The sequence below is a fragment of the Sceloporus occidentalis genome, unplaced genomic scaffold (genome assembly GCF_023333645.1).
Source record: "Sceloporus occidentalis isolate IW3139 unplaced genomic scaffold, rSceOcc1.0.p SCAF_71, whole genome shotgun sequence".
In the NCBI taxonomy this organism is placed as follows: Eukaryota; Metazoa; Chordata; class Lepidosauria; order Squamata; family Phrynosomatidae; genus Sceloporus; species Sceloporus occidentalis.
In genome coordinates, this window is record NW_028317051.1 from 4,645,619 (window position 1) to 4,672,366 (window position 26,748).

Here is a 26,748-nt window from a genome sequence, read left to right on the forward strand (position 1 = left end):
TCACACGCAGTGGCGGTCGCATCGCGTCCTGGGGTGAGTATTCGGCCCCTTTTAAAACGGGCGTTGACGCCCCGGGGAGCAGCCAGACATGGCCCTGATGCCGATCTCGGTGTTGCTGTAACGCCTCGACATCGAGGCGTTAAAGCAACACCGTTTAAGCGATGAAAGTGATCGTAGACCACTAAGCTTCTTTAATGAAATGACGTGCCATGCACGTTATTGGTTGTTACGTGACCGTTTGTGTCTGACGTGCCTGGCCTGTCATTGGACATTAAGGGGTTAAGATAGTGCAGAATTGGATTCAATAAATTCAATATGTGCCAAATTATAAACATAATAAAAAAGTAAACCCTCATGTATACACAAAAAATGTAGAAATGTGAATTCAGGCTATCATCACTTCTATAGTGCCCTAGTGAAAGTAAAATTAAATTAAAATTTAGAAACCGGTTATATTCCAGCATTAGATCATTAGAAGAAAAAAAATAGAATTTTTTTTTTTCAAACATTAAATGAATTTTTGCTTAGCAGCCATTTGCTGGCTTTCAGATCTTCAAAAGTTACTGTGCTGTCCAAAGTAGAGGACTGCATTGGGATGCGGGTCCCGCCAAAAAACTTACGGGCGCGGCGGTCTTGCTGGTGTTGCGGGTGGTCTCTTCTCTTGTTCCGGGGAGGGGGCGGGATTGGACACACATGTTGTGGGAGCGGTCACAAAATCAGTGGGAGCGGGCGGCAGCAGGATTAAAAAAACAGTCCTGCACAGGGCTCTAATCCAGTACTTTATTTACCCGATTATAAGACGATCCCCCAAAATTTGAATATGAATTTAGGAAAAAAAGGAAAAAACTGAATATAGAACTACCCTATAGGGAAAAAAAAGTTTTACTAGTAGATATTAATGGCTGCCAGGGAGAAGTATCCAGGGGACCCTCCTCCAGCACTTCCTTTTTTTTTAGGCTTGGGGGGGGGGGTTAAAGGCCACATTTGAGAAGTGCACATTTTACAATTTTGTCATCATGCCGCAGGTCCTATTTGGGACATCTTTGAAGTCAGTCAAATGAGTTTTCCCCATCAAATCACTTTTAAAAAATAGACACCCAGGGTATTTCAAATCCTAATCAATGCCCATGCAGTTACTGATGAGAAGATACAACACAAACTTTAGGACTTGTCCAATAAATTAAACATTTTGGACTGGTTTTATTTGAACTGGATGGTTCCCTAATGGTGACATTGCTAGACAACTGTTTTCATCTTACCACTTATCATTTTGTAATTACAATGATTAATAAGCTGGGTTCCATTAACTTGCATGGTTGAATGCAGTACTTCTAATCATCATGCAGAGGGGAGGGATGTCACGAGGGAACTAGTTTGTTTTTATGTGGGCACTGCCCAATAATGGTGCTTGTAGTTCTTTAGAGCGATCACATGGCACCCTGGCTTTTTCCCCCCGTATTGCTGAACACATCAAGAGGCATTTCAGCAGCATTTGAGCTTACGCAGTCAATGATCGCTTCCTAAGCTCTTTTTATTTTTGCTTACCAGTGGCAGCCTTTTTTTTTTTTTTGAGTGTGTAAGGGACTTTCTCAGATATCCTTTCAGGAAGTTTGCAATGTCACAGATCACAGCAATTTTAAAGCAGCCTCTACATGTACAGGCATCATCACAGATGCATTGCATTTGATTCCTGTACATGTCGGGCTGTCGTGAAAGGGTTAACTAGTTCACATTTGTGGTTGATCTTGAAAGTGTCAGTTATACTACAGGGTATGTTGGCATGCTATAATTGATCAAATCATTATGTAATATAGGAGGTATATGTATACCTGTTAAAGAAGAAACAGGTAACACCACCAATGATTATACTTTTATTGAGATATACCGTATATACTAATCATGTCACACACAGGAGATCTTAGCGCATATGACTCCAAACAACGGAGATACAGATATCGGCAAACTTAGTCATCATGCTTCAGCTTCTTCATTTGGCTCTTGTGACGCTCAATTTCTTTTTGCAGACGTTCAATTTCCCCCTTGTGATGGCGGATCTCTTCTTCGTGGTGTTTTCGCAAGCCACTTAGTAGCTCTTGTTCTTTTTGCCTACAGGTGTAAAAGCGAAAAGGGGGGGGCATCACAATCAGGTTGCTATTATGCAGTAAAATCATAATAGACTTTGGAATCAATCTCTTGATTCTTGGCTTAAGGAAATTGAGATTGCACTTTTAAAATGATACACATTGTCCTGTCAAAAAGGTAGCTTTCATAAAAAACTACTTGATTACACTTGAACATAGATTGGGGTGGTTAACAGAATTATCATAAATGGGTCTATTCACTAGACTGTGTGCTTGCTATTAAGCTTAAGCCAACTCCGATACACCAACATGTAAACTCATTCTGTGAGTTGCAAGCTGTAATAAAAAATGTAAGGGATGAGTTTATTTCCCTACGGACCCTCCCTCTCCTGTACATTTCCAGTAGGATGAGGGTGTTTATCAGTTTTGCCCCTTTTGCCAGAAGAAAATAGTAAAATGAGTAGTAGAATGAGACCAATTCAAATCTATAGACACCATCTAAGCCTATGGCAACTATTCAAATCAAGCCAGCCTTCAAATGCTGGTGGACGTTGGTGCACTGCCGTGCACACGCTCCTCACTGCCATTTTTTTTTTTTTTTATTAAATCTGTTGCCATTGTGTAAATAAAGTAAATAAGTATCTTGAATTTTCTCTCTCTCTCTGGGGTTCATGCCCATTTAAAGGGTTTTTCTGCATTTGAAACTCCCAACCAAAAAACATGCATCTTAAATCCCCAGGTTAAGCATGTTTTATTTGCATGAATTGGCAAACAAATCAAAGATTAGCAAACTTCAAACTAAAGATTATTCAATGCACTGTAGTTTGATCTTTTCAGCAGTAGTCACCCCTCAGATAAAATGAACTATATATATTTTTTTCCCACACATACCGAAAATATCTCTCTTCCTCAGCAGCCTCCCGTTTTCCAAAGGCTCCTCCAGCCTCTCTGATAGACCCTCCGCCTCCACCACCTTTTCCAGCACCTTTTCCAAGTTCTCCCAACTGTAAAAAAAAAAATCCAGATGCAATGTTAAAAAGCTTGTCTGTCAAGCAAAGTAGCCAAATAATGAGCAGTTTCCTTTTTTGTTATTCTACTGAATGGGTTTTATTATTTTTTGGGGCGTTTTGTCCAGGTTGGGGTGGAAGACTCCCCAGGTATGGTTTTACTCCCCTTAACTGAATGACTATATTCAAAACTAGAGTTTTGGGTGTAGTAAATGGGGAAAAGGCATGATAAATATCTGCCACATATTACGCAAAAGTATAATACTACTACTTGCTGACAAGTTCTGCACCATTTTGTTCCACCAAGTCAAATGCATATCTAAATATCAAGCCAGATTGACGAGTTATCAATTTGATATTTAGTGTATCTACACCCCCCCAAGACGAGCTTCTTTTGCAACCACTTTCACATCTTAAATGAACACGAAACACAGGAATAAAAACACAACACCTATTTGTTCAGTGTATATTACATATACACACTAATATAATTTAAAGTCTCTTGTTTCTAAGCTCATTTGAGCAGGGCCCTCCTTAGCTGCTTCTCTAGCTCAAAATGTTATGTCCGGTCTACCCATTATACAGCGCTACATAAAATATATATGACTGGAGCATCCCTTTAACAAAATAACCATGATACCATGGTAAGATGCCACTGTAAATTAGAGCCCTGAGCAGGACTTTTTTTTTTTTTTTAAATGCCATCCACGCCCATTATCGTCCCCCTCCCGCAATGTGTGGGTTCCCACTCCCACTCGCCCCCTTACCTGATCTGCAGATATCCCGTGCACTCCCACAACGCTTTGCGTTGCTCCCACACAGCGTCTCGTCTCTTGTTCCGTCCAGGAACCCAGCGGACTCATGTGAATTTACGTCACTTCACATGACTCAGCTGGGTTCCTGGGCAGAACAAAATAAGAGCCGCTGTGTGGGAGCAACGCAAAGGCAGCTTTGCAGGATTACCAGGACCGGCAGCACCTGAAAAACCGCCTGCAGGTTTTTTGACGGGTTCCGCATCCCAATGCAGTCCTCTACCTTATAGGACAATTTACACTGTTCAGGGACCACAGTACACTCAATCCGGACAGTAACCAGATCAGGTTATCACCACTTAAGTCAATAAGGTGTCAAATCTAGGTATTGTGTTAATAGTCAAGGTCAAAACTACCCAAGAGGACAGCAGACAAAGAGAGGTCATTGTAGTGTCATTGGAGGAAAATAACTGTACGTGAAAGATGGATGATCTAGAACATGTTCTGTTATGGGTAGAAGGTGATACAATGGGCTTAAGGTTCACTGCTTAAAGAATATAACACTAGCACCCAGATGTTGCCTTAATTCCAACACAAGGAAGATCTCTCAATCTCCAGATTGCCACCAACTGTGATCATCATGACCGAACTAGTTTTACTTATACACTATGTTGAAGCGCCACACGTAATTCTAACATCCGCAGCAGCCCAATGGCCTTCTTGCAAAAGCTACCTTACAAAAATAACCGCCGCATACGAACACTAATCGTTCACGGAATTACCTGATCAGAGGAGTGACGACGCATCTGGACGAACAAGATATTTCTGACACCTAATCGCAGAACAGACGCTGACGCAGCCATCTTGCCACTGACCTTGTCAGTCGCGTACAGGATTCTGGGAGGCGATAAACCCGTCTGTCAAAGCGACCTCGCTTATAACCAATTAGGTGCTCGGATCCTACACATGTGCTGATACCAACTGTAGAGGAGTGCGCTCCAAGCCTCTGTTTCGTTAAATGATCTTTTACTTTTTTTAAAAAGTTTCTTTTTTAGTCCTGTCAAACAGAAGTGTCGTAATTGAAAAGATGTAAACAAAGCATCACGATTTCCCCTATGTGTTTTGCTCGAGGTTTCGTGAGGGGCGTGGTTATTACGGATGTGGGTGGACTTAGCCCAAACACCTTAAGGAGGTTTTTTTTGCGCCATTTTTACAATATCGTTGTTTAGTGTACCCACATGATTCATATATATATATATATATATATATATATATATATATATATATATAATTTTTTTAGCACAGTGTGAGAGCATGAATAAGCGTGTAAGAAATTGAGTGAGAGCATGGGTGAGAGTGTGAATGAAAGAGCGTGAGAGTAAATGAGAGAATGTGAGTGGGAAAGCATGAATTAGTGAGTGAGCATGAATGATAACGGAAGAGAACATGGATAAGAGTGAGAGAGAGTGTGAGAGAACATGAATAAGAGTGAGAGAATGTGAGAAAGCGTGAATTAGAGTGAGAACATGTGAGAGTGATAGCATGTGCGTTAGAATGAGAGTAAAGGTATGAGAGAGCATGGGTAAGTGAGAAACCGTGAATAAGAGTCAGTGTGAAAGAGCATGAATAAGAGTGAGTGAGAGTGTAAAAGTGTCAGTGAGAGTGAGAATCTGAGAGAGCGTGAATAAGAAGGATTGAGTACCACCGTCTGTGACTGGCTCAGTATATAGTGATGGCAGTTAAACTGTACCGCCGTTTTTGTCTGGCTCAGTATATAGTGATGAGTTATGCTGTACCACTACCACTGGCTGGTTCAGGATATAGTGATGGCAGTTATGCTGTACCACCGACAATGTCTGGCTTAGTCTATGGGAGTTATGCTGTACAACTGTCTGTGTTTGGATCAGTATATACTGATGACAGTTATGCTGTACTACTCTCACTGTCAGGCTCAGTATATAGTGATTGCAGTTATGCTCTACCACTGAAAGGAGTTATGCTGTACAAGCGTCTGTTTCTGGATCACTATATAGTAATGGGACTAATGCTGCATAACATACAGTATGTCAGGCTCGTTATGTGCTTATGTTCACTATGAGCAGCACTGTATTATATCTTTGGTTAACTGTATACTGATAAGGGCTCTGCTATAACACCTGTGTACACAAATAAAGGAATTATAGCATACAACCTCCAGAGTGCCAAATATTACTTTACTGTCCCTAATGTCCTATTAAGCTCATGCAAAACACTTGCTCAAGCCCCGACCAGCACAAAATTTGAAAAAATCACTGGGTTTTGTTGTTTTACTATTATTATGTAATTCTGTGCAGTTCTAATATCATTAATTTCTTTGTTATTTATTTATCTACTTTCCTCAATATAACCTCTGTAAAGGTGATAAATTCACCTGCCTGATATCTAGTGCCATAATAACTAGGTGGAGCTAAATTATGCTAATTATGTGGGTTGGATAGAGTGGGTGTGGTAAATTGTCATGCTGTGCAGCAAACTGTCCCTGTACATTGTTTTCAAATGTTGGCAACTCTGCTCTTTATACCTGTGTGCTGGGCAAGTCCTGTGGATACAGTCTGGGTGCTGGGAAGTCCCATGTGCATACCTGGGAACTTTATGGCTCTGACTACCCGGAGCCCCCCTTGCGGGATGTGGGCAGGAAGTCCAGCTGTGCTGCTGTTTATGGGGAAATGTGCGGGGTGAAGGTGTATCAGAACGCTGCTCCTGTGACCCAGAGAAGCAGCACTTCTGGAGTCTCTGGGCAAAACCCAATTTGCAAAAATCCCATCTCAGACTCTACGGGTCTTAGTTTAAATGTTAAAGTTAATGACAGCACAATTAGAAAAGGTATGATTTGCTTAGGGGGGTTGCCAGGAGAAGGCATCTTCTATCTAAAAAGAACATGGCAGCACAGCTTAGGTTTGCAAATTCACATCTGAACAAACTTCTGATGGGTTAAGGGATTTGACTGGGGCTAAGTCCATTTGTTCACACCTCTCCCTTTGGAGCCAGAATCCAATATAAAACTTGATGCCTGCGATGTGCTGGTTTCAGGGAGACCAAACACGCTATGCAGGCATGACCATAACAAGTGTTTCGCGAATGTGTCCTTGTCCCAGCTGATACAGGTGTGGAGTTTGGTATGAAAATGATCACTAGGACCAGAGAATTATGATGATCCTGGTGTCATAATTATGCCAAGCTCGGCGGGCGTCATATCACATATTTTGTTGTCTAAGGTTGTATTTACCTATTTTTTTAGACCTGCTAAGGCACACACGATTGTTATTATGTCCTGATATGTAAAACCATATGATTGAAGAAGGGGGTACTTTCTTTTTCACATGACTGTATATGGTAGGGGTGTATCTGCCTGGACATTTCTAGGGTTGCAGGGAATGTAGGAGATCCGAGACTGAATAGGTTTTTAGGTTTTTTATTGAAACAACACCAAACAAACAAAAATGTACTCCTATTTAGGAGACTTACTAAACCACAGTCTTCACCCTGAAAAACCAAGGACTGGCCAACACAGCTGATTCCCAGTACAAAACAAAAACAGCACAAATTGTACAGACTCAAACATGCCACATATTGCTATTTATTTATTTTCAGAAACACCTCAAAATAACAGGCTCAAAATAATTTTGGATACATTTTTCATTTCGTGTTTGGCTCATTCATTTTTGGCCAACAAGTTTTATTTCCTGCCCTTTCAATTTAGAGGAAATTTGGAGAGCTTATTTTAAAATTTGGAAACAAAATGTATTGCCTAAAAATAAGTCTCTGTCTCCCTGTGCCACTTGCTCTCTTCCCTAGGTCTTCTGTTCCCCCTGCCCTTATCCCACTGGTCATCTCTTTTTTTTTCTCAATTCTCAGTTTATTGCACGTATGTTAACATAGACATGGCACAAAGTAACGAGTGCAGAGTCACATCATCTGACCAGTTTACAAAAACAGCATAGGAGGATACTGCACACGAAAAAAATGAAATACAGAGAATAATATATCAATCCACCATGGGCTGGTAGGTGGGTAAACCGGGAGCATATCAAGATCATAGCCAGTGGGTGATCCTTTATGGATGATAGAGAGGATTTTGGACCAGTCCTCCGGTTCGAACGAGCAGGCCAAGTCCCTCTCCCAGAGGCTAAAATAATATGGCTTGGCAACCGGCTCAGGGGAAAGCAATAGCGCATACAATTTAGATAAGAGATGGGGCGGCTCCTTCAGTTCAAGGCAAAACATCTCCAATTGTGAAAGCGCTCGTTCCATATGCGGCAGACACAAAATGCCTAAGCTGATGGTAGAGGAACTGGAGGGAAAAGGGGCAGGGCCCCGGACCCGACAGGGCCTCTAAAGGCTTCAAAGCTGTCCCAGTAACCACATGGCATAGGCGCAAGGTGCGTATCCCCGGTGGGAGGAAAGCCTGTAAGCCACCACCCGAGTGACCCTATGGAAAGTCCGGGTTCCCCACCAAGGGGGTTAGTGGGCCGGGAACCCTAGCAACCGTATCGTCCCGTAGCAGTCTACGAAAGACCCGCAGGGTAGGGAGAAGGAAAGGGTGGGCAGAAAACGTGACGCAGCTCGCAGGGTCGCAAATCCACGGTAACGAAGACACCGGGCACGTCAGGAAGGACCCCTCCACAGATACCCATTGCTTAGCTGAGTCAACAGACCATTCGATAACGCAGCGCAAGTGAGACGCCTGCCAATAAAGCTCCAAACTCGGGAGGCCTACCCCCCTGCAGTCGCTGCCTAATCAAATAGGAGAACGCCAAGCGTGACGGCCTACCCCTCCAAACATAGCGCAAGAAGGTCCTCCGGCATCTCCGGAAAAAAGACCTCGGGAGAGCTATGGGTAGCGTCTGAAAGAGGTAAAGGAATCTGGGGAGAATATTCATTTTTATGACCCCCACCCTCCCAAACCAGGATATATGAGGATATGCCCATTTACGTAAGTCTGATTCTAGAGTGGACAACAAGGGCTCAAAATTAAGACTACGTAACTTCGAAAGATCCGCTGGAATAAACAGACCCAGATACTTAAGAGAGTCATCCCTCCATTTAAAGGGGAACCCAGTCCGAATGTGGTTACAAATTTGCGCCGGGATGTGAAACCCCAGGATCTCCGATTTGGATAAATTGATTTTATAATTGGACAGTTCCTGGAACCTGGCAAGCTCCGACAGGACAGCCGAGAGACCGAACCGGGTTAGTGAGGGTCAAGAAGATGACATCCGCAAATAGCGATAAGGCGTAAGAACGGGGTCCAATCTGAACCCCCGCAATATCCGGATGGGCCCGGACGGCATTCGCAAAGGGTTCGAGTACTAAAAGGAACAAAAGGGGGGAAAGGGGGCATCCCTGTCGCGTGCCGTTCGCCAACGTGAACGGATCAGATAACAAACCATTAACGGCCACCCTTGCGGTCGGAGAGTCATATAGAGCCTTAACACAGGTCAAAAAGCGAAGATCGACACCAATTCTCGACAGCACCCCAAAAAGAAAGGACACCTGGTCGAACGCCTTCTCGTATTTTGGAAAATAACTTCAAATCAACATTGATCAGAGAAATGGGGTGAAAACTACTACATAAATCAAGGTTTTTGTCTAGTTTAGGGATGACCACAATATGCGCGGACAAAGCCTGCGGGGCAAATGGAGCACCTTGGGTGATTGCATTAAAAAACGAAACCATGTGAGGGCCAAGAACAGAAAGGAATTTTTTATAATAGGAAATGGTAAAGCCATCCGGGCCAGGACTCCTGCCGGCGGGGGAAGTTTTCACGACCTCGGCGACCTCAGCCAAGGAGATTGGTTGGTCGAGGAGAGCCCTGGTGTCGGGTGGCAGAGTTTTGGTAATGAATTCCGATAAATAAGCTTTAAGGGCCTCCTCCGACTCAGTGGGAGGAGTCCCCGGGCGCGGCAAATTATACAGAGGTATAATACTGTCGAAAACAGTCGGCAACCTCTTCCTAGCGGAAGCGAAGCCGACCTGCAGGGTCCCTAATACGTGGAATATAGGTTTGTGCCCTTTTCGCCCTCAGCGCCTGAGCCAGGAGCCTGCCAGGTTTGTCACCAAATTCGTAGAACTGACGCCGTACCAAAAGATAGTTACGCTTTGTCCTATCATCTAGGAGGGCCGCCAACCGCGTGCGTAGGGCAGAAAGCTCCACCTGGGTGGAGGGAAGGAGGGTCAATTTGTGACGGGCTTCCAGACGTGCTATTTGTTGCGTAAGATCTAAGATAGTGGCCACGCGGTTCCTTTTAACGGAAGCGCCCAACTTTATCAGGTGGCCCCGCAAGACCGCCTTATGGGCTTCCCAAATTATCGGTTGTGAAACATCGGGGGTAACATTCTCTGCAAAATAATGTTTAATGTGAGAGGACAATTGGGAGACGTGGTGGGGGTCACTCAATAAATTCTCGTTGAGAAGCCAATGCCAATTGGTCTTGGGGAGGCCCGAGAGAGCAAGTTTCATAAAAACGGGAGCGTGATCGCTAATTGTAGCCACACCCATGCTAGACGAACGCAGGAGCGACAAATGGAAGTGGGACAGAAAAAAGGTGTCTATGCGCGAATACCCACAGTGGCGGAAAATAGGTATAATCCCTCACGGTAGGATGGAGGGCCCTCCATGCATCCACCATCTGGGACAATCGCAATTGGTGGTTCACTTTGCGGATCATTGAAAAAGGAACATGGGAGCTCCCTGAGGAAGTGTCAATTTTAGGGTCCAACACCATATTAAAGTCTCTCCCCAAGATGGTAATACCTCCTGGAAATCAGCCAGTTTGGACAGGATCGAGGTAACAAAACGGGCTTGGTTACTATTATGGGCATATATGTTTGCCATAGTGACTTTATGAGAGCCCACATAGCCCATAACAAAGATAGCTCTTCCCTCATCATCCTTCCACGTCTCAGAGGGTCGGAAGCGAATGCACTTATGTATGAGGATAGCCACCCCTTTGGTTTTGGAGGAAGGGGAGCTGGACAGAAATGTCTTCACCATCCGCAAGATGGCGGCGGCCCGGGAAAAAAAATAATAAAGTTGAAAAAGTTCGCTAGACGGTCTCCTGACCTTCTAGAGAACTCTGGCTCCACTTGCTGGTTGAATACAGGTACTGCATTCAACCATACAAGTCAATGGAGGCCAGCTTTCTAATCACTATGTGATTAGTAAAATATTTAAAAAAAAAAAATAAAAAATTTAAAAGAAAAAAAGAAAAAGCTTAAAAAAAACATGGTAACATTTAAAAATTATTATGCTTTAGAGGAACTATCCAGTTCCAGCAAAATGTAAAAAAAAAGTCCAAAAAGAGTAAAATAAATAAAATAAAAAAATAAAGTTTATTATTATGAGCAAGTGCTAAAATTAGCGCTGTATCTTCCCAAAAATCCTGACATGGAAAAATTTAAATAAAAGCATTTCAAATACCCAAGGGGTGTCTAATTTAAAAAAATGAATGGTTTGATGGGGTAAATTGGAGTGGCCGGGCTCAAAGATAGGGCATAGGCACAGACTGACCGAAATGGGGGAAAAAAAAAGCGCACTTCCAAAATGTGGCATTTTAACCTCAAACACCAGACAAACCCATACATGTGGGGCATGACTGAACTCGGGAGATGTTCCTGAACACATATTAGGGTGTTGTTTGATAGTGACGTATACCTGGAGCTATAAATTTATACCCAAAGTACAATTTGTGTGAAAAAAATAAAAAATACTACCACAAAGTGTGGCAAAGGCTGGTGGTAGAATCTGATGCATGGAAAGGGTTAAATACTACCATTTTAAGTACCTTGGGGTGTCTAGTTTTCAAAAATATATGGTTTTATGAGGTAAATTGTAGTGGCCAGGCTCAAAGATAGGGCATAGGCACAGACTGACCAAAATAGGGGAAAAAAAGCGCACTTCCCAAATGTGGCCTTTTAACCCCAAACAGCAGTCAAACCCATGCATGGGTGGTATCACTGTACTCGAGAGATGTTATTGAACACATATTAGGGTGTTGTTTGATAGTGACGTATACCTGGAGCTATAAATGTATACCCAAAGTACAATTTGTGTAAAAAAAAATACCCAAAAAATACTAACACAAAGTGTGGCAAAGGCTGGTGGTAGAATCTCATGCATGGAAAGGGTTAAAATACTAGCATTTGAAATACCTTGGGGTGTCTAGTTTTAAAAAATATATGATTTGATGGGGTAAATTGCATTGGCCGGCTTCAAAGATACCCGAAATGGCACATGGGGGGAAGAATTACCAGATTTGGAAAAAATGGTTTTGAAATAGCAAAACGCTACCTATACTTAATGCTCCATAACGTGCAGAAAAAAGCAAAAAAACATAAAAACATTGGGTATTTCTAAACTCAGGACAAATAGTAGAATATATTTAGTAGGGTTTTTCATTAGCTTTTTTGGATGAGTAAAAGATTTTTGGGGTAAAAGTCAGAAAATGTGGGGTTTTTTTACATTTTTCATCATATTTTATTATTTTTTTTATGGGAAATTAGATAATATGATTAAAACAATGGTATCTGAAGAAAGCCCTTCTTGTTCTGAAAAAAACAACATATAATTTGTGTGGGTTCACTAAATGAGTGAAGAGAAAATTACATCTAAACACGAACACCGCAAAAGTATTAAAACAGCCTCGGTCCCAATGGTACAAAAGGTAAAACACAGCCTGGTCCTTAAGGGGTTAATGTTTGATTTTTGTATTTTCCTTTATATATTTGTGGTGTCTGTGCTTTGTTCTCCCTCCCATCCTACCCTATCCATGTGCCTCATGCCCTGCCCACGGACTTTAACCCCTCATAGCCCGGGCACCACCAACGCGACCACAGAGCTTTTATGGAGGTAACCCATGGGTGGTAGGATACAGACAAAGGGTGGTTCGGAGAGGGAGCCTCCGGCAGATTAACAGTCACTGGGACTGCCAGGAGAATGGAGATCGGCCAGAGCGGTTATTATACGCACGCCGGCTATCTTGCGGTCCGTCTCGTGGAAACTTTGAACTGTTGTTGTTCGGCCGATCACCTCGCTTTTTGGACAGTATACCCCCAGGGCCCCCGAGCTATCCATCGGCACCCCGAGATCGCCGCTGCTCCTTCTGGATCACCCAGAGAATGACGGCTAAAGTCATATGGACATTGCAGGGCTTGGTGGCCTAAGTGTGGTGCTGGACTGTCTGGGCAGGGCTGAAACATGTGGACGTGATTTATGGGCGTACCCAGCCGAGGTACAATGCGTGCCCGTGACAGTATCTGCGCCCTCAACTGCTCACTCACCTTCCTCAGCAGCTTTCTGTTCTCCTCTGATCTCTCCGTGTAGCTGAAGAGAAGATACTGTCAGGAGAGATGGGAGGGTGAGCGTGAAAAGGGAGGGAGACAGAGTCAATGTAAGAGGTCTGACTATGAGACTAAGATCCAGATTCCCTGCAGCGTTGCAGAGGACCTGGATCCTCCTGATTGGCACTTACCGGTGCTTCTGACTTCCTGGTGTGTAGTCGGGGCAGCGGGTAGACGTCTACGCGTTTCGCGTAGGCAACTTCCGCTGCAGCCGGAAGGTGGTGCCGTTAGCAGCAGGGGTTGTCAGAGAGGAGAGTTCCCCCGCAGCGCTGAGGGGTATTCTCTCTGACATCCGGAGGGTGTATGCGTCATTTTTGGACAGTTTAGCAGCCCATATAAAAGTATATGTTTTGGAACAGTAGGAAGCTCAAAAAATTGGTTTATTTATGACAAACATAAACCCAAAACTATAAAGAGGGACCCATTAAAAATACAATCGAATGGGAAAAATGTATACCTGTACCATGTTGGCTTACACAATAAACATGTAACAAGAAACAAAAGTAACTTCAGCTCACCATTCAGGTGATTTATAGAGACGCTTCAATTTGCAAGGAGCATGGGATAGAAAGCCGAGCCATATTCCCGGTTAATCCAAATAGCGATGCAAGGAGGAATCCTGCTCCACAAAAATAGGAGTTTAAAATGGCAAATTTTATTTAGATCAGTTAAAACATAATAAACAAAAAAAAGAAAAAATGTGCTCAAGTGATAGAAAGGAGATACCCCAACGCGTTTCAAACCTTACGGTTCTTAATCATGGCTTGGAAGTATGTAGCCACTACCAAACCTTATATACAAATGAACTTGTCTGGAGATTGATCTATGCTCACGCCCACCAATTATCCCATAATTAGCCAACACAGGGAGCAGATGCAATGGGTGGAAATTACAACACACATGGAGATTCTACACCAGGTGATAGTTCCGATGCGTATAACAAATAAAAATAATAATACATAAGAAAAAATGCTCAAAAGAATCTCACTAAGAATGTCATTTTCATATAGCACCGGTAAATGCCTAGTTAAAATATCCTTTATACTCTGGTTTCTCTTCAGACCGAATAAATCTTTCGCCTTTTACTAAAGATTTCCGTGGGGAGGAACGACCATGAGTCTTAATCAATTTTTTGATGCCTGGCGTTTGCTGGGCTTAAAAAAAAAAAAAAAAAAAAAAATATCCTTTATATATGTGAACTCTGTGCTGTATGCAGTAGAAAAAGTAATGTGTTTTAAATCATTATTACCATATTTCCTAGCCTTATTGGAAGGAGTATATAAATCTCTAGTGGATAATAAGTCGCTACGTTTTTTCAAGCTCACAATATTTTGGGCTCTACTTAAGATGGTATTAGAGTAGCCCCTCTTCCTAAGTCTATTTGTAATGTCATTACATGTAATTTCATAATTAAATTCATTTGAAGAGGCTCTTTTGGCACGAATATATTCTCCTACAGGGAGATTACGAATTACATGTCGGGGATGGCAACTAGAGGCATGTAACGTACTGTTCCCGGATGTGGATTTACGGAACAAAGATGTAACCACCTTGGCTCCAACCACATCACCAGTTAGACAAACATCCAAAAAATTGATGGTATTTCCACCCTACTCTAGAGTAAATTTAAGATTCAACTCATTAGAATTAATATAATGTAGGAATTTATCTGCATCTACACATGACCCTGTACACACCAGGAGGAGGTCATCTATATATCGGCCATACCAACCTATCCAAGATGTAAACGGATTGGCAGCCGCATATAGATGACTCTCCTCCCAGTGGGACATATAGAGATTCGCCAAAGTAGGGGAGAATTTTGCGCCCATAGGGCAACCAGTGATTTGAAAGTAAAAATTACTGTCAAACCTAAAGAAATTTTGTTCTAACAAAAATCGCAGAACCTCCAAAACATATAACTGTAAAGAAGTGCTATATGTACTATATTTTTTTTAAATGAAAATCGACTGCAACCAAAGCCTGTCTATGAGGAATACAAGAGTAAAGTGAGGCAACATCACATGACATCCAGGAACAACCATCTGTCCAAGGTATAACATTCATAGCTGATAATAGGGATTTGGTATCGCGTATATAACCCATAGTGCGAGTAACTAAAGGTTGAAGTATTTCATCCACCCATGCACCCAGTCTTTCAAGCACTGACCCTATCCCTGCCACTATAGGGCGAAGGGGAGGGGGAAAAACATTTTTATGGATTTTAGGCAGCGCACGAAAGACTGGGCAAACTGGGAAATCAGGACACAAAAACTCTTGTTGTTGAACAGAAAGAATATTCAGGAAAACGCCTTCAGACACTATATGCTTCAACTTTTGCTTAATTAACTCAGTGGGATCATAAGATATTAATTTATACGTGGAAGTATCCCTCAAGATATCAAGAACAAGTTGCTTGTCCATTATAACTGTGGCTCCTCCTTTGTCAGCTCCTCGAATAATCAAATTAGGATTAGTTTTAAATTCCTGAAGCGCCAAATATTGTGATTTGGTAAGATTTTTGAATGAATTTTTTTCTATTGTCGTCTAATTGCTTTAACTCCTGTTCCACCCTATATTGAAATATATACATCGATGTAGTGCGAGAATTTATGGGATAAAAAGATAGATTAGAGGTTTTGAATTTATCTTTAGTATCTTCAATGCATGAGTCCACTTCTGGATACTTTTCAGACTGTAAATCTATAAGATTAAGTAATGACACATTATCCGCAAATGAAGAATGTAACGGGAGCTGATTGGATCCCAAAATGTTAATTTCGCTTTGAGTTATTTTTATGCGATCCACAGTGTTAGTAAAAAAATGTTTTTTAATTGTCTAACAAATTGGTTTACTTCCTGTAGAGTATTGTAGGATTGATCCGGGACGAAATTCAAGCCTTTTCTCAGAACTTCCACTTGTTCCTGTGTTAATATATTAGCAGATAAATTGATAACAGATAAATCATTCACTTGTGTTGATACTGTTGTTACCGAGTGCGTCTGGTTTGACCACCTTCTATGTTTGCGTCCTGCCCGGTGCCCCCTGCGTTTTGTTCCAACTGTTGATATTGCATTTGTTTTTTCTTTTGTGGTTTTTTGACAGAGCCAACTTTGTTTTTTGTAGCTCATTGATGGCTATATTGTTGTGTAGTGTTAAATGTGTGGCTATGATCAATAATATCATCCTCGGATGCATCTGTGCAATAGTCAGTTGTATCAGTATCTGAAGAACTGAAATTAACTGATTTTTTAATAATAGAAGTGGAGCTGTCTTGGTTGTTTTTTTTGAGAATTGACCGTGGTCGTCTGTTTTTATAGCTCCTCTGCCATGTATAAACTGAATTAGTCGCGTAATCCTTCACATCTATGTTAAATTTAGTTTAGATGTTTATTCATTTTATTATGTAATTCCCCTAAACTGATTAAACTGTCATACTTGCTGAGAGAGAGATTCATTTCACTTATACTCTTTTCCAATTTCATTAATTTACTTTGTTCACGTTCAATTATGATGTTCATCATCTTAAAGGAGCATTCCGACAATGCGTTATCCCAACGTATAGCGTATTCCTCTTCCAAGGGTGTGGTGGATTTTTTCCTAATTCTGAGTCCACGTGGAATCATGGCATTATCTATGTATTGCTTCAATGTTGTGGAATCCCACCACATGCGTAATTGTTGGGATTTATGATGTTCTAAGTCCCACATAAGCTTCTTGACATCAAACGTAAATATGGGGTTATTCTCCTTTGAGAACATATTGGCTACTTTATTCAGGCGTTCCGAGTTATCCAAACTTAAACTATTTATGCGTGTTAGGTTAAAGGTAGAAGCTTCATCCATTGTAGGCTCCATATCAATAGCCAAGGAGTAGATAACAGATTTTTGAGAGTTAACTGTGTTTAAATAAATTCAATAATTGAACTGGGGAAAAATTGGCGACATTTGCAGAAATACCTGAAGTCACGGTAAAAACAGGAATTTCAGGGAAAGCGCAAGCTGTAGGGATCTACTTACAAGGGTCAGGGTTTGTACTGGGGGTACAATGGCTCTTTTTAACAGGGGGCCCAGCAGTGTCTGAGCTGCTGGATGTATCAATAAATTGATCTACATCAAAATCCCTTAGCTATATTTTTCCATATATAAGTATTAGTCATCGTGATGTGGCCTTCTTAGCTTGACTTTAAAGTTAATACCCCAATGGGATTAGTGTCGCAGTGATCTCCCTTAATAATCGATGGATAATTTTCGGGCTCCCCTCTACCGCCGCTGAATGTGTGTGTCCTGTAGGATGTATGACTGTTAGTATGAATGCTAAATACATATTTATATTACATTTTCGGCCCAAAAAGTGACTTTTCTTCTTACTCTTTATCTAATTTTTCTTTTTTCTTCATGTTGTTGTATACTACAACTGGTTTATGTATATATTATGGTGGGTATGTATATTAATCCTATTTACTTAACCAGGTCGTAGTCACTGCCTATTACAATTTATAACGTTTCTAATCATTGCATAATTGTAAACCTGATCACAAAAACACTTTTGGGTCGTTACAAACATTCCTTATTCTATATTTGTATGTATTTTTTTTCCTCCTATAAGAAACTTCAATAAAATATTTTGAAACAGAAAAAAAATCTGACACAGTGCCTGTGGCACAATCAGATGCTAAAATGGCATATGCCTCTTTGGCACTATACAGTCTGGTTTAAGTTAAGAATAATCAAAAAGAAGAACACATTCTGCTGAACACAGTGATACTTGCCTGTCTCTCTTCAATTATCACGATTAAGAATGTGGGGGCAGAGTGCCTCTAAACATGGCCTTTTTATTTAACGTTATTCGTGCATGTGATTCGCTGTAAAAGTATTCATTAATATGCAACGAAATGCACCCGATTGGCTGTAGACTGACCATTCGGGTCAAGGAGCAGTCAGTCGCAGCTGTCCTCCCGCAACCCCAACCTGCACAGCGCTTCTTCACAGGTTTGAATACATGACTTAGGGTATACAAACCTGTCCTCGAGGACCAGTTTTTTCATGACGAATCCCCTACGTCCTCTGTCCTTAAGGGGATAACCAGGTGTGACGGACCGACCAGGGACCTCAGGTTGTCCCTCTCCACCAATGGCGACTTCTGCCTTCAGGACAATAATTCCCCGCAATCCATAGGCAATATCCCCAAGCAAAGTAAAGTAGTATCGCTATCCAGTACCCAAATAACCAGGCAAGACTAGTCTTTAGGTGCAACAAGAGGAGAACTGATTTATTTGAGACACAGGCCGCTGGATATATCCTGCAAAACACACATTAACATAAAAGAAGATATTGGGATAGAAACCGCCCCTTAATCTGCATCCCAGAGACAACAGGGGCAGTAAAAGGATTAACAATACAAAAGGATACAGACACCACTAAAATAAGGAATACACATTGTCTTAATTAGATTATCTCCCAGACCTTAGTGTGCTGTGTGTAAACAGTTAGGAAATAAAAAAATAAATTTTTATTAGTAACACACAAAAGCATAACATGGCACTCGTTACCAGGGCCCATAGTCTGTAGTAAGGAGGCTGGCACTCAGTCCCCTCCAGGAGCCCATGGCATGGAGGCTTCCATGCTCTTTGACATGCCGTGTTAAGCCATTTGTGGTGTATATACCGTATTGGCTCGAATATAGGCCGCACTTTTTCCCCCCACTTTAAGTCTTTAAAGTGGGGGTGCGGCCTATATTCGCGGACTAGCCCCCGACGCCCGGGACATGCAGTCTGCCCCCAAGACTTACCAGAGGAGACTCCCGGGTGTCTTGCGGGGCCGGCGGGGGACAACTACGCAATACGCGTATACAACTTCCGGTGCCGGCACATCAGCTGAGTGCCGGCACCGGAAGTTGTGTAGGCGTATTGCGTAGATGTCCCCCGCCGGCCCCGCAAGACACCTGGGAGTCTCCTCTGGTAAGTCGGGGGGGGGCAGAGTGGCAGCATATCTCGGGGGGGAGGAGGAGGACAGTGGCAGCATATCTCGAGGGGGGAGGAGGACAGTGGCAGCATATCTCGGGGGGGGAGACAGAGTGGCAGCATATCTCGGGGGGGAGAGTGGCAGCATATCTCGGGGGGGGGGAGACAGAGTGGCAGCATGTTTTTTTGGTGCTTTTTTAAAGAAAAAAACTTTTTCTTTAAAAAAGCACCAAACTTTTAGGGTGCGGCCTATATATGGGGGCAGTCTATATCCGAGCCAATACGGTATATGGCCATTTTAAGCTATAGATTTAAACTTTTGTTTACCTGGCCACCTTTGCGTTTGGCCACCATGAACGCAAAGCCTAGGCAGGTACAGCCTCACCCCTGATTGGAGGAACGGGCAGAAATAATTTTCTTTCCCTGCATATCCATCTGCATTATTATGGTCTCTTAGAGTACTTTAGTGGTGTACCAGTTTAACAATTGTTTACATACTTTTTATATTGTTTAACCCCTTCAGGACCGGGATTTTTAAGCTAGGGTGTCGCTAAAGGACCGGAGCCGTTTTTGTGTTTTTGCCATGTCTGTCTTCAACTGTAATTTCTCTCTTATCAATTGGTGCACCCACACAAATCATATATTGTTTTTTTCAGCACAAGTAGGGCTTTCATTTGAAACCAGCTGGGTAGTACATTGTTTTATTTGAAAAAAACTGGAAAAAGTGGGGAAAAAATGAAAAAAACGCATTTTTTTACAGATTTGTATACATACAAATTGTACACACATTGAACCAATGGGAAAAAATTATCCCAAATATATTCATTAACTTGTCCTGATTTGGAAACCACCCAACATGGCCAGGATTTTTATCTATTTTGACCAGTATAGGGCAAATATTGCAAGGCATGCATCACGTTTTTGAAATGTAATTTTTTCCAAATTTGGCATGGTAGTCTAATAACTGCAATAGTCGTCACAGATACTGATTATCCCCCCAAAATGATATGTTTATGAACAGTAGATAAGTCAAGGTGTACAACTAGGGTAATTTTGACACTTTTCAAACAGGGATTTTATCGCCAATTGCTGCCAAATTTTGAGGTATTTTTATATTTTTTTGGTTTTTTTGCATATGTTGCAATGTTGCTTTAGATTTTATATTATATTTTGTATAGAATATGTGCAACTGCAGAAAAAAACACCAAATTGTGTTCACCAACATCCCCCGGTTCCAACAAGGCCTCACATGCATGGTTCATGCATTTTTTGAGGAAGCTATGAGGGCAAAACTAGAACATGCGCATTTTCGTTTTCACATTTGGAATTTTCAGAAATTGGTTTCCTGGGCCCATATCCCATTTGGGACATTTTGGAAGCCCCCCACTGTAAATTACCACCTAAAAGTATATATTTATGAACAGTAGACAAGTCAAGGTGTTCAACTAGGGTAGTTTTGACAGTTTTCAGCTAGCCATTTCTTCACTGATGTCTGCCAAAGTTCACGGAAAATTTATTTTATTGTGTTTTTAACGCATACATTTCAATGTTAAAATTTATTTCTTGCACAGCATATGTGCAACAGTGGAAGAAAGCACCACATTTTGTTCACCAACATCCCCCGGTTCCAACAAGGCCTCACATGCATGGTTCATGCATTTTTTGAGGAAGCTATGAGGGCAAAACTGGAACATGCGCATTTTCGTTTTCACATTTGGAATTTTCAGAAATTGGTTTCCTGGGCCCATATCCCATTTGGGACATTTTGGAAGCCCCCCACTGTAAATTACCCCCTAAAAGTATATATTTATGAACAGTAGACAAGTCAAGGTGTTCAACTAGGGTAGTTTTGACAGTTTTCAGCTAGCCATTTCTTCACTGATGTCTGCCAAACTTCACAGGGAAATTATTTTATTGCGTTTTTAACGCATACATTTCAATGTTGCACTGAATTTCTTGCACACCATAAGTGCAACAGTGGAAGAAAACACCACATTTTGTTCACCAACATCCCCCGATTCCAACAAGGCCTCACATGCATGGTTCATGCATTTTTTGAGGAAGCCATGAGGCCATAACTGGAACATGCGCAAGTTTTCAAGAATTGGTTTACTGGGCCCATATCCCATTTGGGACATTTTGGAAGCCCCCCACTGTAAAGTACCCCAAAATAGTATATATTTATGAACAGTAGATTAAGAACAGTAGATTAAGATTAAGAAAAAATGAAATAATTTTTTGTAACTGGCAACTGTAAGAAAGATTAAGATTAAGAAACAATTAAATTATTTTTTGTACCTGGCAACTGTATGAAATTCTTTAAAACAGTTGCCAATGCACAGACCGGGCTTATCAGGGCAACCAGAACAGTAAAATACTGTGTCCTTCCTGTGCCCTTTGGCATAACACACCCTGCACCGTTTTTGTGTTTTGTTTTTTTTGGAGGTAGGAGGGAATTTGAAGGGGAAATGTTCTTCTTGAATTACAAGAGACGCTGAAGGGCCTTGTTCTGCTGGAGCCAAGATTTCCTTGAGTAACAAAAACTGAAAAGATAAAAATGTGTTTGTTTTGGCAGGGTGTATTTTTTTAAAAAGTAAGAATGCATTGTGAGTTGCAATCTGCATTATATAAATGGCTACCTTTTTATACCACGTATTGGTTTTTCTCATTATGAGGTATGGCTGCAATAACTGATCGGCCAAATCCACTCCCCCCATATGCCTATTGTAGGCCTTGATGCAGGTAGGCTTTCTTTGGAACTGAGTTTTGCCCCGGACAGGAAAAGGAACAGTGGCATCATCATGAATCGTGGTTAACATGCACACATCCTTCTTGTCCCTATATTTTACAGCCAAAAGTTCTTGTTGGCGTAAAGCTAAGGATGCCCCATATTTTAGTTTGGTTTCTCTAATCTGTTTTGGGACCCCTATTCTGCTCTGCCTTATTGTGCCACAGGCCAAGGTGTCCATACAAAACAACAACTTGAACAAAGGGACACTTGTATAATAGTTGTCCATGTACAAGTGGTACCCTTTGTTCAGTAAGGGGCAAACAAGGTCCCAGACAATTTTTTCACTTATGCCCAGATGGTCTGGGCAGCCTGGTGGGTCAAGCTTGGCATCTTTCCCCTCATAAACCCGGAAGGAATATGTGTAGCCACTACTGCTCTCACATAATTTATAAAATTTTACCCCATACCGGGAGCGTTTAGAGGGAATGTATTGCTTGAACCCTAACCGGCCTTTAAATTTCATTAGGGACTCATCAATACTAATTTCTCGCTTGGGGGTATAAACGGCAGCAAATTTAGTTTGGAAGTGAGAAATAAGGGGGCGAATTTTAAAAAGCCTGTCATATGTGGGGTCATCTTTGGGAATGCACTGGGTATTGTCATTGAAATGTAAAAAGCGGAGGAGGAGTGCATACCTTCCCCTTTTCATGGTGTTGGAGAAAATTGGGGTTGAAATAATGGGGTCTGTGCTCCAGTACGACTTGAAAGTGGGCTTTTTTATTATCCCCATTATCATGGTGAGTGCCCAGAATGTTTTTAACTCGCACACATCAGTGGGAGTCCATGCCTTTTGCTTGTTTGCTTTATTTCTACATTCCTGGGCAGCGTACAAGTTAGTCTAGTAAACTAACGCTTCCCAAAACTCATTGCCCATGAACAGCTCCATAAATTGGCATGGGGTATATTCTGCGACATCCAGATGAATGCCGGAATTGGCAGTGAAGGGGGGAACATCTGGAAAAGTGCCAGCTGCAGGGATCCACTCATCAGAGGGATCAGGAGGAGTACTAGTAATATTAGTAGAAGCAACACGGCTCCTTTTAACTGGGGGTACAGCATCATCAGAGCTGCTGCTAAACTGGCCCACATCAAAATCTGACGCAGTGTCAGTTGCAGAGTCTGACGCAGTGTCAGTGTCTGAGGCCAATATTTTATATGCCTCTTCCACCGTATAAAACCTATCCATATTTTTATTTTTTTTTTATATATAATTTTTTTTTTTTTGAATTATTTTTTTTTGTCCTACCTAACCCTAGACCCTAACCCTAATCCCTACCTAATCAATTCCCCACTAACTGATAAATTCCCCACTAACTAATCAATTCCCCACTAACTAACCCACCCACAGCCACCCACCCACAATTTTTAGGAAAAAAAAAAGAATTAACCCCTTAGGGTCAAATGCTGCTGATCAGAACACTGATCAGCAGTGAAAAAATGAAATAAAAATTTTTTTTTTTATTTTTTTTTAATACTAATCGCTCGGGACTCTCTGGAACAACGTGCTCTGTCTCTCTCCAACTCACAACCACGAGCGAGGAGGAGGGAGACAGGGTAATATAGGCAGATACAATATTTACAAACATTGTATCTGTCAATATTCAAAAGCATGCACGTGATTCGCTTTTAAAGCGATCACGTGCATGAAAGTGACGCCGATTGGCTGCTGCACGATCGCTGGGGTCGCCCAGCGGTCAGTAGCAGCCAGCCCTTCGCTTTTCGGCTCCGACGTACCTGGTACGTCCCGGTCTACCGGGGACCAGTAACCAGGAAGTACCAGGTACGTCCCGGTGCTGAAGGGGTTAAAGGCTCTTTATAGGTGACAGAAATAGATATTTACACAGTTGACTCCAAAATGTTCTCCCATTCCTCCCCAACGAGGTGAAACCCCTACCCAGTGTATATCACATTTAGCCTCATAGGATTATAAAATGATAGCAGGCACTACTGATACAACAGCAATATAAATCCCCAACATTTTCTTTCTCGTTCTAAGTAGCCCACCGTGCAGCATTCATCTCAAAACTTGCCTGACATGAAAAATTAGAGGGTACAAAATCCTGAAATTCTTCATAAAATTAATGTTTGAGGCGGTCTACCTAAAAAGTTAAGTAGGATGTCTTTGAAATCCTCAGGCAAAGTGCTTTCAGGGGTTATTTTGGTATTCAGGGATAGTCTTAACCACAAAATCATGAAACAACCCTTCCTGGTTCAACAGTAAAAAATAAAAATTTGAAACCACTTTGAGTGAAATCACTCATGATTTAGGACCTTGTGATTCTATATAATACTGACATACCACCCATATGTGTAGTAGCGAGAGATTGTTTGTGTCTTCTTGTTTCAGATATCCCATCATGCAGCATTCATCCTGAAAGGTGAAAAAGTTGAGAAACATTCTTTTTTCTTGTAAGATTTCTAGAAAGGTACGTCTTCACTGTATGTACAGGAAATATATAGTTTCTGGGGGTTATTTTAATGTTTAGAGATAGTTATCCCTCAAAATTCAAGAGGTGTGTGTTTTTTTTCACCTCTGGAATTTTTAAAAAAAAAATTAAACAATGTTTTCAGGGTCACTCATGTAGGGTTGCCACCTTTTCCTTGACACAATGCCTGCCGTAGTTGTGGGTTGTGAGGACGGAGCTACGAAAGGGCAGGGCAACAAAGGGTTGAGCCATAATGCAATTCATTAGACGTAGTGAAGGTTTACTTGGAATGCTTGAGCACTGTCTGACCGCCTGTGACACTGACACTCACACTTCTGGAGCCTAAGCAAAGCACTTGCTTCCCTCCTATGACTTTGGCGGCACACATACTCACAATCTGCCAGCTTGCCGTTCGCCAGGGCGGCCATCAGTAGTTTTTGTGGCCCCTTACAAAACAAATGGTCTGGGTCCTCCTACCCAGATGACCCTCCCATTCAGCACAACCAGCAATACTTATCTTTTTGGTGGCAAAGATGGCTCAGATAAATCGTTTGGGTGCAAGTATGGAGCAGACAAGCTGTTTGGGGGCACAGACATCATAGAGGCGTCACAAGAGATGCTTCTTCCAATGATGGCTAGAGCCGCCACATTTTATTTCTGCCATTCAGAGACACTATATGGAAATTATGAGATTACACACCCAGGGGTATATTATATATTAGACTTGTGCACAGGACCCAAAATCATTTTGGTCTAATTATTGTTGATTTTGGGTGCATTTGTTTTTGGCTTATTAGTTTTCAGACAACAAATTAAATTTCCTGCGCTTTGGGAAACAGGGGGCTTTTTTAAATTCAGAAACAAAATTAATTGCCCAAAAAATGCCTCTCTCTTCCTCAATCCTGTCTGTGCCCCCTGCCTTGAATTTCTCCCTTGACATTTGCTTATTAATTATGCTCCCCTGAGATTTTTACATTCTACTAAATGTAAAGAAGACTTACTTTACTGAGGGGTGGTGGATATGTTAAACATCCACCCAACAGAAGAAGTTTGAGGTCCACAGAAGTCCCAAGATTTGTACTTTTAATTAATGTAATAAAATATTTTCTGTATTTGCTTATACTTAATAAGCAGCACCTGTTTTTGGACCTACTTTGAACCATAACCACATTTTGTGTAAATGCTAATCACAGCTTTTTTAAGCCTGCCTGACCTATCTTAGCAACCATCCCAGAGAGTCCCCACTGCACATAAAAATACCTATTGATCCAGCTAATCATTTGCAAATTTTCTAAACTGTGCAAGCCTTTAAATAGCTTGCCTTTATTCACAGTTGAACTGGCTACTAACGCTCTTCAACTGTGAGAGAGGCCACGCTATCTCCTCTTAGTTTGTAAATCCAGGCATATTTTAAGAATGACAGGAAAACATAAAGGATGGCTAGTCTTTTCAACCATAGGTATACCAGATCCACTTAAGAATTTTAAGATTTGATAAATCTCAGGGGCTATGGATTCTGAATGTTGATTTGTTATATCAACCCTGTCTGTAGATCTTAAAACAATGAGTTTGGCTCTAAAATATATCTTTGCAGCTCCTAAATTATAGAAAGTTATCAAGCCCTGGGCTTAGAAACTTTCTGCAATTATTTCCAAAAGAGCTAAATAACTAAATATGCATCTGAAATACATGACTAAGCATTATTAATATGAGCAGGATCAGGTGTTTAGCTTATACTATATCACAAATGTTTTAAACCCTCACACCTGACATTTAAATTATATACATTTATCTAATGCATAATGAAATGAGCCAGTCAGCATAAAACCTAGCATTGTTATTGAAATATAATATGCATATACATTTTTGCAAATTAGCAGACAACCCCTGATTAAAATATGTCAAGGATAGTGTTAAGTTGTTATTTTTACAAATAATTAATAATACATTATACACAGTGGGAGATTTGCTCCTGGCGTTCAATACCGGAGATTCATTTTATTGTATAAAGAGCAAATGCACCATGCACGTTTGTTGAGCTTTTCAGTCTATTTATTTTATTAAGGCAAATGTATATATACTCACTGTCCACTTTATTAGGTACATCTGTTAAATTGCTTGTTAACACAAATAGCTAATCAGACAATTACATGGCAGCAACTCAATGCATTTAGGCATGTAGATGTGGTCAAAACAACTTGCTGAAGTTCAAACCAAGCATCAGAATGTGGAAGAAAGGGGATTTAAGTGACTTTGAACATGGCATGGTTGTTGGCATTGGGCTGGTCTGAGTATTTCTCTAGGGTTTACAGAAAATGGTCCGAAAAAGTGAAAATATCCAGTGAGCGC

General features: G+C 41.4%; 2 protein-coding genes and 1 non-coding gene across 3 annotated transcripts in view; 2 read left to right on the top strand and 1 right to left on the bottom strand.

Annotated features, from left to right (window-relative positions):
- Nucleotides 1–1,964: 1,964 nt before the first annotated feature.
- Nucleotides 1,965–4,703, bottom strand: LOC149286287 (ATPase inhibitor, mitochondrial-like). The gene is made up of 3 exons (XM_089494345.1): nucleotides 4,623–4,703; nucleotides 2,973–3,085; nucleotides 1,965–2,106 (listed from the first exon to the last, which is right to left on the bottom strand). Exons 1-3 carry the CDS (start codon nucleotides 4,701–4,703, stop codon nucleotides 1,965–1,967), a joined length of 336 nt encoding a protein of 111 aa, XP_089350471.1.
- A 5,674-nt stretch (nucleotides 4,704–10,377) lies between these two features.
- The window catches only part of LOC149286288 (syndecan-3-like), a 68,636-nt gene continuing 52,265 nt past the window's right edge, over nucleotides 10,378–26,748 (top strand). The window contains exon 1 of the mRNA XM_089494321.1: nucleotides 10,378–10,477. Coding sequence (XP_089350447.1) covers nucleotides 10,378–10,477 — 100 coding nt within the window. The remainder of the gene's footprint in view (nucleotides 10,478–26,748) is intronic.
- LOC149286289 (U5 spliceosomal RNA) lies at nucleotides 14,261–14,375 on the top strand. Its single transcript, XR_016277647.1, has one exon. It is a non-coding gene; the product is annotated as a U5 spliceosomal RNA (small nuclear RNA).

What these genes read in the sequence shown, in the direction of transcription:
- LOC149286287 (XM_089494345.1), bottom strand. Translation starts at nt 4,703, where the DNA reads ATGGCTGCGTCAGCGTCTGTTCTGCGATTAGGTGTCAGAAATATCTTG. An exon ending in GTCGTCACTCCTCTGATCAG is followed by an intron (nt 3,086 to 4,622) that starts GTAATTCCGTGA and finishes TTTTTTTTACAG; the next exon opens with TTGGGAGAACTTGGAAAAGG. An exon ending in GAGGAAGAGAGATATTTTCG is followed by an intron (nt 2,107 to 2,972) that starts GTATGTGTGGGA and finishes TTACACCTGTAG; the next exon opens with GCAAAAAGAACAAGAGCTAC.